Source organism: Salvelinus sp. IW2-2015, unplaced genomic scaffold (assembly GCF_002910315.2).
Source record: "Salvelinus sp. IW2-2015 unplaced genomic scaffold, ASM291031v2 Un_scaffold2581, whole genome shotgun sequence".
In the NCBI taxonomy this organism is placed as follows: Eukaryota; Metazoa; Chordata; class Actinopteri; order Salmoniformes; family Salmonidae; genus Salvelinus; species Salvelinus sp. IW2-2015.
Genome location: NW_019943891.1, coordinates 37584 through 52110, shown reverse-complemented (window position 1 = coordinate 52110; position 14527 = coordinate 37584). Strand labels below are relative to the sequence as shown.

The 14527-nt window shown below is 46.1% G+C and overlaps 2 protein-coding genes across 2 annotated transcripts in view; both read right to left on the bottom strand.

Moving 5' to 3' along the window:
• The window catches only part of LOC112074324 (microtubule-associated tumor suppressor candidate 2-like), a gene marked incomplete at its 3' end in the record, with an annotated part of 50147 nt that extends 39874 nt beyond the window's left edge, over positions 1–10273 (bottom strand). Inside the window, exons 1-2 of the mRNA XM_070440472.1 lie at positions 9059–10273; positions 8643–8871 (exon numbers count right to left, since the gene is read on the bottom strand). Of these exons, the coding sequence (XP_070296573.1) occupies positions 8643–8871; positions 9059–10048 (1219 nt within the window). The remainder of the gene's footprint in view (positions 1–8642; positions 8872–9058) is intronic.
• Positions 10274–11501: 1228 nt separating this feature from the next.
• LOC112074325 (uncharacterized) overlaps positions 11502–14527 on the bottom strand; it is an 8983-nt gene continuing 5957 nt past the window's right edge. Inside the window, exon 2 of the mRNA XM_024141519.2 lies at positions 11502–12412. Coding sequence (XP_023997287.1) covers positions 11603–12412 — 810 coding nt within the window. The 3' untranslated portion in view covers positions 11502–11602. The remainder of the gene's footprint in view (positions 12413–14527) is intronic.

Below are 14527 nucleotides of genomic sequence, written 5' to 3'. Positions count from 1 at the left end.
ATGAGGCAGTAAAAACTATCTCACGACAGGAGAGTACATTACGGGAAAAACCAGAGCCTGAATAGAAGTGTGTCACAAAACAAAAATCCTCACAATGATGGGGTGCAAAAACTGAACTAAATAGTGTGTAGATAATGACATACAGGTGTCTGTGAACAGGTGATGAGAATTCAGGTGATTGGGATCTAGAGATGAGCTGTCGTTCAGGGGATCTATGTGTTTGAGAGTGTGAGTGGAAGCAGACGTTACAGAGGTTAGATTTTGCCAGGCACGCAGAGATGCGTGTTTGTCACCTGGGTGTCAGAAGGGGGGGGGGAGAGAGTGTACTTGAGTGTCATCTGCATAGCAATGATAGGAGAGACCAGTGGGGTTATGCGCACAAAAAGCACACATTTGTTTACCTCCCTCCCTGTTAGTGAGTATGTATCTGTTGTCAAGATAATCCATCCACCTGACAGGTGTGGTATATCCAGAAGCTGATTAAACAGCATGATCAAATCAAATCAATGTAAATAGTCTGGGTGGCCATTTTATAAATTTTTCAGCAGTCTTATAGCTTGGGGGTAGAAGCTGTTAAGGAGCCTTTTGGACCTAGACTTGGCGCTCCGGTACCGCTTGCCATGCGGTAGCAGAGAGAACAGTCTATGACTTGAGTGACTGGAGTCTTCGACAACTTGTTTTACCTTCCTCTGACACCACCTATTATATAGGTCCTGGATGGCAGGAAGCTTGGCACCACTGATGTATTGGGCTGTACACACAACCCTCTGTAGCACCTTACGGTCAGATTCCGAGCAGTTGCCATACCAGGCGGTGATGCAAACGCTCAGGATGCTCTCGATGGTGCTGCTGTAGAACTTTTTGAGGATCTGGGGACCCATGCCAAATCTTTTCAGTCTCCTGAGGGGGAGAAGGTGTTGTTGTGCCCTTTTAATGACCGTCTTGGTGTGTTTGGACCATGATAGCTTGTTGGTGCTATGGACACCAAGGAACTTGAAACTCTCGACCCGTTCCGAGACAGCCCTGTCGATTTGAATGAGGGCGTGTTCGGCCCTCCTTTTCTTGTAGTCCACGATCAGCTCCTTTGTCTTGCTCACATTGAGGGAGAGGTTGCTGTCCTGGTACCACACTGATCACTGACTCTCATCGTTGTCGGTGATCAGGCCTACCACTAATGATGGTATTAGAGTCGTGCTTGGCAACACAGTTGTGAGTGAACAGGGAGTACAGGAGGAGACTAAGCATGCACCCTAAGGGGCCCCCGTCTTGAGGATCAGCGTGGCAGATGTATTGTTGCCATTACCACCTGGGGGCAACCCGTCAGGAAGTCCAGAATCCAGTTGCAGAGGGAGGTGTTTAGTCCCAGGGTCCATAGTTTAGTTTAGTTTATTAACTCGGCCATTTAAAAAAAAAACAAGCACACATAAAACTTAAAAGCCATACATGCGCATGAATAAAATCATTGAGGATAACACACAATAAAGTCTGGGACTTATTTCCATTGTGGTCCTCTTGAGACAAGATGGCTAGACAAGATCCAACACAGTATGGCAGTGAAATAATAAAACAAAAACAGAGAAGAAGGACATCTATCTATTCATTCCAGTTACATCATAGGGGTTATTCATATGGGCACAGAAGACATCAAACATATTTTTTCTTTATTTTTAAAGCTGTCCAGAGAGGAAATGTTGTTTTATAGGGCAGAGGCAACTCATTCCATTCTGAGGCTCCAGTATACAGAAAGTACCTTTCCGCATTACTTCACTTGAAGCCTGAACTGTAGCACATATCATCAGCAGACACACTGATCTGGTGCTGTGATTTGTGACATCCTAACAGACGGACAAGTAATCCTTTGATATTGGGCGCAGGAGCCAATAATACTCCTGTAAAGCAAACCTAGTCTATCTGGGACACCTACCTCACAGGCGGCGCCAGTTTAGTTTCTGAAAGCAGCTCCTGCACTATGGGACTATCACCTTCAAACTACCCTGATCAGCTTATTCTGGGCTATATGGGAGCTTCCCCTTCATAAGTTTATGATAAGCCCAAACCAGGAAGTAGCTAGTGATGAGCTTTGTGGGCACTATGGTGTTGAACGCTGAGCTTGTAGTCAATGAACACTCACATAGGTGTTCCTTTTGTCCAGGTGGGAAAGGGCAGTGTGGAGTGGCGATTGAGATTGCGCCATCTGTGGATCTGTTTGGGCGGTGACCAGCCTTTCAAAGCATTTCATGGCTCACCGACGTGAGTGCTACGGGCGCTAGTCATTTAGGCAGGCTAACCTTCGCTTTCTTGGGCACAGGGACTATGGTGGTCTGCTTGAAACATGTAGGTATTACAGACTTGGTCAGGGAGAGGTTGAAAAATGTCAGTGAAGACACTTGCCAGTTGGTCAGCGCATGCTCTGAGTACACGTCCTGGTAAACGTGCTGGCCAGCGGCTTTTTGAATGTTGACCTGTTTAAAGGTCTTGCACACATCGGCTACGAAGAGCGTGTTCACACAGTTGTCCGGGACAGCTGGTGCTCTCCTGCATGCTTCAGTGTTGCTTGCCTCGAAGCGAGCATAAAAGGCATTTTGCTTGTCTTGTAGGATCGCGTCACTGGGCAGTGTGCGGCTGGGTTTACCTTTGTAGTCCGTAATAGTTTGCAAGCCTTGCCACATTCGACAAGCGTCAGAGCCAGGGTAGTAGGACTCAATCTTAGTCCTGTATTGATGCTTTGCCTGTTTGACGGTTCGTCTGAGGGCATAGCAGGATTTCTTATACGCATCCGGATCAGTGTCCCGTTCCTTGAAACCGGCAGCTCTAGCATTTAGCTCGGTGCAGATGTTGCCTTGTATTCCATGGCTTCTGGTTGGGATATATACGTACGGTCACTGTGGGGATGATGTTATCGATGCACTTATTGATGAAGCAAGTGACTGAGGTGGTGTACTCCTCAATGCCATTGGATGAATCTCGGAACATATTCCAGTCTGTGCTAGCAAAACAGTCCTGTAGCGTAGCATCCGCGTCATCTGACCACTTCCGAGTTGAGCGAGTCACTGGTGCTTCCTGCTTTAGTTTTTGCTTGTAAACAGGAATCAGGAGGATAGAATTATGGTCAGATTTGCCAAATGGAGGACGAGGGAGAGCTTTGTACGCATCTCTGTGTGTAGAGTAAAGGTGGTCTAGAGTTTTTTCCCCTCTGGTTGCACATGTGACATGCTGGTAGAAATGAGGTAAAACAGATTTAAATTTTCCTGCATTAAAGTCCCCGGCCACTAGGAGTGCTGCTTCTGGATGACCATTTTCTTCTTTGCTTATGGCCTTTATACAGCTCGTTGAGTGCGGTCTTAAAGCCAGCATCGGTTTGTGGTGGTAAATAAACGGCTACAAAAAATGTAGACGAAAACTCTCTTGGTAGATAGTGTAGTCTACAGCTTATCATGAGGTACTCTACCTCAGGCGAGCAATACCGTGAGACTTCCTTAATATTAGACATCGCGCACCAGCTGTTTTTGACAAATAGACACACCCACCCACCCCTCATCTTACCAGACGTAGCTGCTCTGTCCTGCCGATGCACGGAAAACCCAGCCAACTGTCTATTATCCATGTCGCCGTTAAGCCACAACTCAGTGACACATAAGATATTATAGTTTTTAATGTCCCGTTGGTAGGATAGTTTCGAACAGAGATCATCCAGTTTATTCTCCAGTGATTGCACGTTGGCCAATAGAACGGATGGTAGAGGCGGGCTACCCACTTGCCGTTGAATTCTCACAAGGCACCCCGATCTCCACCCCCTGTATTTCAGTATTTTCTTCACGTGAATGACGGGGATTAAAGAAAAAATCTTTGTCCATTTCGAGGTGAGTAATCGTGATTCTGATATCCAGAAGCTCTTTTCGGTCATGAGAGACAGTAGCAGCAACATTATGTACAAAATAAGTTTAAAAACACACAAAAAAACACACAAAATAGCACAGTTGGTTAGGAGCCCATAAAATGGCAGCCATCCTCTCCGGCGCCATTATCATTACACAGGTGTACCTTGTGCTGGGGAAAATAAAAGGTCACTAAAATGTGCAGTTTTGTCACACAACACAATGCCACAGATGTYTCAAGTTTTGAGGGAGTGTCCAATTGGCCTGCTGACTGCAGGAATGTCCACCAGAACTGTTGCCAGARATTTGAACGGTAATTTCTCTACCATAAGCCGCCTCCAATGTCATTTTAGAGAATTTGRCAGTACGTCCAACCGGCCTTACAACCGCAGACCATGCGTAACCACAGYAGCCCAGGACCTCAACATCCGGGCTTCTTTACCTGCRGGATCGCCTGAGACCAGCCACCCGGACAGCTGAGAAACTGAGGAGTATTTMTGTCTKTAATAAAGCCCATTTGTGCAGAAAAAACGAATTGTGATTGGCTGGGCCTGACTCCCCAGTGGKTGGRCTTGGCTCCCAAGTGGGTGGGCCTATGCCCTCCCAGGCCCATCCATGGCTGCRCCACTGCCCAGTCATGTGAAATCCATCKATCAGGGCCTAATWMMTTYATTTMAATCGACTGATTTCCTTAYATGAACTGTAACTCAGTAAAATCYTTGAAATTGTTGCATGTTGCGTTAATATCTTTGTTCAGTATAGATATGTACTGAATCATCTTGACAGGGAAAGACGCACATCCTTACTCTGTTACTCTGTTCTCCCTTATGGCCGCAGGCTGGCCATACAGCCGCTCAATCTCAGATCATGTGCCTACCGCCTGGTCCCTGTGATGACAGCCTGTTAATATGTCAAGAGTAATTTCTCCCTCTGTCTGATAGAATGGAGGGATGGAGGGAGGATGAGACCGTGATGGAGAGAGCCACATGAATGATTATTCATGGTTTTGAAACACTTTAGATATCTCCTAATTACATAACGCTACATAACACTCTATAATGCTATATAACGCCCAATAATGTTATATAATGCTACATGACTCTATAATGCCTATATAATGCTCTATAATGCTATATAGTGATACATAACACTCTACAGTGCTACATAACACTCTATAATGCTACATAATGCTCTATAATGCTACATAACGCTCTATAATGCTACATAACACACTATAACGCTACATGACACACTATAATGGTACATAATGCTACATAACACACTATAACGCTACATGACACACTATAATGGTACATAATGCTGCATAGCGCTACATATACATTCATAACGCTACGTAAACGATCAGCGATCATGTGTTTGTAAGCTGAATAGATGAGCCAGTCAGTTCTGCCACAAGTGAGAAATATGATGTTTTAGTTGGTACTTCTGTCAAGCGATGTACCAGTTCCACTGCTGTCAGTTAGTTGTACTTCAAAGGCTGTAGGTGTCTGCAGTCAAGCCTCATTAATATTTATTAACTGAAATGACTACGGTATTTCCTCACAATAACTTCTAGAAAATAGATATGTCCATCTGCCCCAGGGCTTGGTAACTAGGACGATGCTGGCAAAGGTAGCAGAGAGGAAGAAAAATCCTTCAACATCAAAGTATTGCTGACTAAATTAAATTAACACAACCAGGCAAAGTCAATGAACCGCTCAACCAATTAGGTGCCTTTTGAATAGTGTAAGTTGGTGGGGGGGGGGGACATTTTATTTCACCTAATTTTTAACATTGTCATAAAGAGCACGTTTAACTTAATTTAAAAAACAAATTTGCCCCATCTCAAGAGGTTAATTACATTTTTTAATCATCGCTGTTTGTCTAATAAATCATAGTGTGTGTTAATTTCATGAAAATATATATATTTTTAAATGTATTTCCCTAAGCTTCCTTTTGCCATTGAAATGCTCAGTCTGACTGTGTGGGAGTGTTAATACAAAAAAAAGTATATATTTACATACACAGCCCTGATTGGCGGATAGGATCATCTAGACTCTAGAGCCTACCACTCTTACCCCGTCATGTAGGAGGATACATATGCAAATAAAAATCGACTGGTCATTGGTCAGAATAATCCGATCAGATTGTGATGTCATGCTGTGTGACATTTTTTTCCTTCTTTCTTTAAACTCTACGCTAAAAAGGCATTATCATCATTTTCCAGTTTCAAAGTGTTATTTCGACGTCAGTGTGGAATTTTTAAAAAACTGGAAAATCTAGTTTGACTTCCCCTTTAAATCAAATAAAAACACTATAGTAAATTCATATTAAATGCCAAATAAAGTAAAAGAGTTCACAACATCATCTTTAAATCAGCCATCAATCCCCTTGTGATAGAGGGAAGCTTGTTGAGAGCAACACGGAAGGAAATTGAATGAAAGCTTCACAAAAAACATTGAAATTGTTAAAACATTTCTAGCCAGAGTTGACGTGTTATGCTCGACCAGTTCAGTTTTACACCACAAAATGGCCCAAAACTGTGTAACCAGCTCACCTGCTTTTACACTATGATTTGACTATTAGATGTTCAATGTCTCTTTAGAGAAAAATTATAATAATAAGTTTCACCATATTAAAACGAGAGTCAACACAGTTCATGTAACAGGGTTGACCTTAAAATGAGGGAAAGGTTTATTTTGTCTTTCTTAAAATGAATCACTAATAACATGAAATATACAATGACTGTCAAAGAAACAAAATAACTAGGGCTTTACAATGACGGTAAAAACTTGGAGAAATGTTGGGGTTAAGTGGGTTAAAATCTTCCTAGAATTCACAGAAGGTGCACAGCCAAAATAAAGAATTTTAGCAAGTCGTTATTAATTTATTCCATTTAAATTATTATTATTTTCATTTAACCTTTATTTAATTAGGCAAGTCAGTTAAGAACAAATTCGTATTTTCAATGACGGCCTACCGGGGAACAGTGGGTTAACTGCCTCGTTCAGGGGGCAGAACAACATATTTGTACCTTGTCAGCTCGGGGATTCAATCTTGCAACCTTTCGGTTACTAGTCCAACGCTCTAACCACTAGACTACCTGCCTCCTCTAACCACTAGGCTACCTGCCACCTCAAATAAAGGGGAAGTGCAGTCAAAAAACGGATTTCTTATGTTTTATATATATTTCCACACTATGTGGTTAGAATAATATTGAGAAATTGAATATTATGAGAATGCATTTTAGTGTAAGAGCTGTTTGAAAAGCCCCCCGGAGAACTTCAGCTTGTTTGACTGGGTGTTTTTTTTGGACCACCTGGTGACATCAGGTGTTAATAAACCAATAACAGTAAAGAAAGTTTGCCCTCTCTGTCAATAACAGCTAGTTTTCAGGTTACACATCCCTCCCATTAGGCTCCTCCAATTAGGCCCCTCTCTCAGACCTCTCAGACCACTCCCACACAGTCCTAGCTCATTTTTTTATCAACATGATAATTCTAGAACACGCAGCAGGAACATTTCAACATGAAATTCTAGAACACGAGCAGGAAAATATTAACATGATCATCTAGAACTAGCAGCAGGAACATATCAACATGATAATTCTGAAACACGCAGCAGGAACATATCAACATGATCATTCTAGAAACACACAGCGGAACATATCAACATGATAATTCTAGAACACGCAGCAGGAACATATCAACATGATAATTCTAGAACACGCAGCAGGAACATATCAAACATGAAAAATTTCTAGAACCGCAGCAGGAACATATCAACATGATAATTCTAGAACACGCAGCAGGAACATATTCAACATGATAATCTCAGAACAAACCATTGCAAGCAGGAACATATCAACATGATATTTCTAGAAACAAAACGCATGCGCAGCAGACATATCAACATGATAATTCTAGAACACGCAGCAGGAACATATCAACATGATATTCTAAGAACGCAAGCAGACAATATCAACATGATCATTCTAGAACACGCAGCAGGAACATATCAAACATGAAATTCTAGAACACGCAGCAGGAACATATCAACATGATAATTCTAGAACACGCAGCAGGAACATATCAACATGATAATTCAGAACACGCAGCAGGAACATATCAACATGATCATTCTAGAACACGCAGCAGGAACATATCAACATGATAATCTAGAACACGCAGCAGGAACATATCACATGATTCTAGAACACGCAGCAGAACATATCAACATGATAATCTAGAACACGCAGCAGGAACATATCAACATGATCTGATCTAGAACACGCACAGGAACATATCAACATGATCATTCTAGAACACGCAACGCAGCAAGGAACATATCAACATGATCATTCTAGAACACGCAGCAGGAAACATATCAACATGATACATTCAGAACACGCAGCAGGAACATATCAACATGATCATTCTAGAACACGAGCAGAACATATCAACGATGAGCATTCTCAGAACACGCAGCAGGAACATATCAACATGATCATTCTAGAACACGCAGCAGGAACAATCAACAGATCATTCTAGAATACACGCAGCAGGAACATATCAACATGATCATTCTAGAACACACAGCTGGAACATAGCGTAACATTCTAGCAGCAACATACTGTAATTCTATAATGGTAAACAGCAGCTGTAGAGAAGACTCTCCCTCCCCTYTCCCCCTCTCCCCYTTTCCTGCTCTCCCTYGCCCTCCCTCTGTCCCTCCAGCCTCCCCTCAGCCTCTTGGTCTCTGTCTCACCCGTGGAGTCGTGGTTTCCCTGGTTGTTCCCTGGCGGTGCCGGCTGCTGTCCTGGATGGCTGAGGGTCACGACCCCTGACCTCTGACCGGTCTGGAACATAGTCCTGTTCTTGGCTGCAGCAGGCTGCCGGGTGACGGCCCCTAGCCCCAGCTGGGGCCCTCTGGGCCTGGGGGAACGGTAGAGGCCTGTCCCCTCCTGGGGAGCCAGCTGTGAAGGTGCTGGAGCCAACTAGACCAGAGACAAACAACTTCAGTTATTATCAGTTCGCTTCATTTCAGTTTAGTTCAATTCATTCAATTATATTATATTTAATTAAAGTTTTGTATCAGTCAGCACGCAGAAAATGATTTGATTTTCAAGCATGCGAACATTTGGCTTCTACAAATACACACAAGACCATACCACACCCTCTCACCTCATGCATGTATCTGTCAGGTAGTTCCCCATGAAAGCTCTCAGAGTTCAAAGAGAGGTTGTGAGGAGGAGGGTGGCTGGGAGGTTTGATGCCCAGCGACGTCATGCCGGTACCCGGGGGAAAGTATCCTGCCTTCTGCATCTCCTGACGGTACTTATCAAAGAGTATATTAGAGGAGCAGAGCACCTGTGAGGCCTTAGAATGGGGCCCTGCCTTGTGGGGCTTTCTGTGGGCTGTAGGAGGGCTGGGGTGGGAAGAGGACAGGCGGAGAGGGAGTGTCAAGGCTTCATTTGGGTCAACCTCTGTCCCCTGGGACTTCACCTGAGGGGTCTTACGGACGTACGTGATGATCTTGAGACGGGCGGGTTTGGGTTTGTGAGGAGAGTCCATCCTAGGGTCCGCAGGTGGCTGAGGAGAGATGGGTTTGGGGATGCTGCTGATWACACATACCTTACTAGGTGCTTTGAGGCCACTGGTGGTACCCCTCTGTGGGGAGTTGCTGCGGTCCTGGCTGGAGGCTCGGTTGCTGGCCTTGGCTGGAGATGTGGAGGAGGGAGGTCTGGAGCTGGTCTTGGCGGGGGAGCAGGGGGCTGGTCTCCTGGGGGACCAGGGAGGGGTGGCGGGTCGGCTGGGGCTCCTGCTGGGGCTACCCCAAGGCTTCCTCCCATCCAGGCTAGAAGGACTGGAGCTGCGTTCAAACGAGCCCTGCTTCCTCAACGTTCTGTCGAAGGACGCCTCTTTCATCAACGTTCTATCTAAGAAAGGTTCTTTCTTCAAGCTTCTATCAAATGAGGCCGACTTCTTTGTGGTGTGTTCAAACGAAGTCGTTTTCTTCATGCTTTGTTCAAACGAAGTCGTTTTCTTCATGCTTTGTCCGAAGGAGCCTTGTTCCTTTGAGGTTTTATCAAAAGAGCCATGCTTCTTCAAGCTTCTGGTTTCAACAGATTGAATCCCATTTGTGCCTAACTTGGTGGGAGAGCCGTGGTTCATATCAGGGGGAATAACCCTTTGTGGTCCTCACTGCCTTCCCCTCACTACCTCTAACATCCTGGTGGTTCTCAGCTGCCTTCCTCCCACTACCTCTAACATCCTGGTGGTCCTCAGCTGCCTTTCCCCCACTACCTCTAACATCCTGGTGTCCTCAGCTGCCTTCCTCCCACTACCTCTATCATCCTGGTGGTCCTCAGCTGCCTTCCTCCCACTACCTCTAACATCCTGGTGTCCTCAGCTGCCTTCCTCCCACTACCTCTAACATCCGGTGGTCCTCAGCTGCCTTCCCCCACTACCTCTAACATCCTGGTGGTCCTCAGCTGCCTTCCTCCCACTACCTTTAACATCCTGGTGGTCCTCAGCTGCCTTCCCCACTACCTCTAACATCCTGGTGGTCCTCAGCTGCCTTCCCCCACTACCTCTAACATCCTGGTGGTCCTCAGCTGCCTTCCTCCCACTACCTCTAACATCCTGTGGTCCTCAGCTGCCTTTCCCCCACTACCTCTAACATCCTGGTGGTCTCAGCTGCCTTCCTCCCACTACCTCTAACATCCTGGTGGTCCTCAGCTGCCTTCCCCCACTACCTCTAACATCCTGGTGGTCCTCAGCTGCCTTTCCCCCCACTACCTCTAACATCCTGGTGGTCCTCAGCTGCCTTCCTCCCACTACCTCTACATCCTGGTGGTCCTCAGCTGCCTTCCTCCCACTACCTCTAACATCCTGGTGGTCCTCAGCTGCCTTCCCCCCACTACCTCTATCATCCTGTGGTCCTCAGCTGCCTTCCCCCACTACCTCTAACATCCTGGTGGTCCTCAGCTGCCTTCCTCCCACCTCTACATCCTGGTGGTCCTCAGCTGCCTTCCCACTACTCTAACATCCTGGTGGTCCTCAGCTGCCTTCCTCCCACTACCTCTATCATCCTGGTGGTCCTCAGCTGCCTTCCCTCACTACCTCTAGCATCCTGGTGGTCCTCAGCTGCCTTCCTCCCACTACCTCTAACATCCTGGTGGGCCTCAGCTGCCTTCCTCCCCACTACCTCTATCATCCTGGTGGTCCTCAGCTGCCTTCCCCTCACTACCTCTAGCGATCCTGGTGGTCCTCAGCTGCCTTCCCCTCACTACCTCTGGATCCTGGTGGTCCTCAGCTGCCTTCCCCTCACTACCTCTAGCGATCCTGGTGGTCCTCAGCTGCCTTCCCTTCACTACCTCTAACATCCTGGTGGTCCTCAGCTGCCTTCCTCCCACACCTCTTAACATCCTGGTGGTCCTCAGCTGCCTTCCTCCCACTACCTCTTATCATCCTGGTGGTCCTCAGCTGCCTTCCCCCCACTACCTCTATCATCCTGGTGGTCCTCAGCTGCCTTCCCCCCACTACCTCTAACATCCTGTGGTTCCTCAGCTGCCTTCCTCCCACTACCTCTAACATCCTGTGGTCCTCAGCTGCCTCCCCCACTACCTCTAGCATCCTGGTGTTCCTCAGCTGCCTTCCTCCCACTCCTCTAACATCCTGTTGGTCATCAGCTGCCTTCCTCCCACTGCCTCTATCATTGGCCTGTTACCTCTGCTCCAGATTCTGGTTGTGCTTTTCATTGCCCTGATCTTCCTCCATGTTGTGCTGACATTTACAACGACCCACTACGACGGTGTCACTGACTTGTGCTTCCGGAACGACAACCTCCTCAGACCTAACAGTTGTGTTCTGGTTTAGATCGACGTCAGCTCGTTGTATTGTGCTTTTAGATGGAGCCCGAGGTTGTTTGGRTCGCTGAGAGGCCTTGGACCGGTCTGAGATGGTGGTACAAGACTGGGAGGCCAGGGTGAGATCCTCTAAGATGGTCCCGTCTGGTCCTGAGGGTCCAGAGGGGACGTGCCAGGAGTCTGTGGTGGTGGCCTGTGTCCGTCCAGCGGTGTCCAGAGCACTGACCAGMCTCCCATCCGGACTGAACATAGCGGACAGGCGGGACACCAAGACATGGTTCTCAGAGCTGAACTCTGTCCTCGTCACATACTCCGCCGTCCCTCTGGTTCCTCCAGAGCCCATGGTGGCGACGTCCTGCCCGCTGGAGCCCCGTTGAATAGTCCTCCTCCCTCCTCCCTCTCTACTGTCAGAGACTAGATCCACTAWAGAGACAGGCTGGTCCAGGAGGATCTGCCGTGCACCTCCTTTCACTCCTACTCCTAGTCCTACTCCTTCACATGCGTCCTCCTCCACCTCCTCTTCCTCCTCCTCCTCCTCCACCAGGTATGCCTCCAGCTCCTGACATTCTAACATCTCAAACTCGGCCAGCTCAGGGTCGTCACACCTAGAGTCTGTCCCCCAGATGACGATCTTGTTCTTCTGCTCCTCTGTGACTGTCTGAGACACCTGTTCAGGTAAAAGGTTGATTCAACATCACTATATAAATAGCATTAAAGACTTAAAAAAAAAAAAAAAAAGAGATACCAACTCTACGTACTATGTAGACAGGCATCAGGAGTGTAAAACAGTCAAATGAATAAATAAATAGAATTCAGTGCTCTTGCTAAGAATGATCTTTGGTACGTGGCAGTCTGGCTTATTGGAATTGTGTATCGCTTAGTACTTCTCAGATGTTTAAGTCACTCAGATGTTTAAGTCACTCACACTCGAGAGATGCATATGTATTAGGGTCACTATCGACCACCTTTCCTGGTCCTCTCAGGTGATGATTATCAGTTCACAGCCAATCAACTACCTCCAAGTATAAGTCTTAGTCACTCTCAGCAAGTGGTACTCTACGGTCAACCATTCAGACAGAAGTAGATGAAGTATAAAGTTGCACAAGTCCAGCACCTTGGGCTTCATGCTCTCAATGAACAGGCAGATTGTTTGTTGTTGCAAAGATAAACAGGAGTCGACTAGACCCAGAGGCTCAGCAAGCGTCGGACCTTAGAGCTGTGTATTTGACGAGTTTTGTGACGGTTTATCTTCTAGTTCTAGTTGCACTGTTTAAGTTGTCACTGTTTTCGCACGTCAGATTGTTTTAATGTATTGCTTTCCAAGTTATTGTGTTTTTAAGTTCTACTTTGGTTATAAACTCGGTATGGAGGCATGGCAGGTACTGTGCAGTGGTGGCGTTTTTCGTGAGACGCGGCTTCCAGGGATGGGCAGATGTGGTCAACATCTCAGCTCGCTGTACCTCTCCAGGCGTCTATCTACATGGATCCGTGGGCCGGGATGGGTGTTTTGACTGGAGGTTCGACATGGGACAGGTGACTGTACTCAGATAGGGTAGATCTGACTGTTTGGGTCTATTATCATGAGGCCCCTCGGTCAGTTATGCACGGCGAAGTCCTCCCCGGCAGTGGCCATCTGGAATCATCTCGGGTAGCCACTTTTTCAAATCAATTCTCTGCTTTAGGGTGCATTGTGACAGTAAACAACAAACTCCAGCCATTATCTATTTAGGACGCTGGTGATGTGAGCCTATCAAAGTCTGGTGGTCCGACCCCAACGCATGGGGGGCGGTGTGGTTGTGGTGAGGTCGGCAGCAACAACCAGAACCAGCAGGCCGGGGGAGAGCGAGTGGGGGCGGTGACACCCAAGGGGATGCTAATGCTAACCAGATGATCCAGATGGGGGAGGGGGGCAGCGACGGCGGAGGGGAGAGTACAGGAGGAGATGTTGACACTCTGCCTCCCCTGATGTCTCAGACCACTGAGGTATGATGCTCTACATTTATCCAGTGACTTAAACATCTGAGTGACTTAAACATCTGAGTGAGTGACTTAAACATCTGAGTGAGACTTAACATCTGAGTGAGTGACTTAAACATCTGTAGTGACTTAAACATCTGAGTGACCTAAATCTGGTGACTTAAACATCTGAGTGACTTAACATCTGAGTGACCTAAAACATCTGAGTGACTTAAACATCTGAGTGACTTAAACATCTGAGTGACTTAAAACATCTGAGTGAGTGACTTAAACATCTGAGTGACTTAAACATCTGAGTGACTAAACATCTGATGACTAACATCTGAGTGACCTATAACATTGAGTGACTAAACATCTGAGTGACTTAACATTGAGTGACCTAAACATCTGAGTGACTTAAACATCTGAGTGACTTAAACATCTGAGTGACTTAAACATCTGAGTGAGGACTTAAACATCTGAGTGACTTAAACATCTGAGTGACTTTAAACATCTGAGTGACCTAAACATCTGAGTGACTTAAACCATCTGAGTGACTTAAACATCTGAGTGACCTAAACATCTGAGTGACCTAAACATCTGAGTGACTTAAACATCTGAGTGACTAAACATCTGAGTGGACTAAACATCTGAGTGACAAAACATCTGAGTGACTTAAACATCTGAAGTGACCTAAATCTAGTCTGACTAAACATCTGATGACCTAAACATCTGAGTGACTAAACATCTGAGTGACTTAAACATCTGAGTGAGTGACTTAAACATCTGAGTGATTAAACATCTGAGTGACTTAAAACATCTGGAG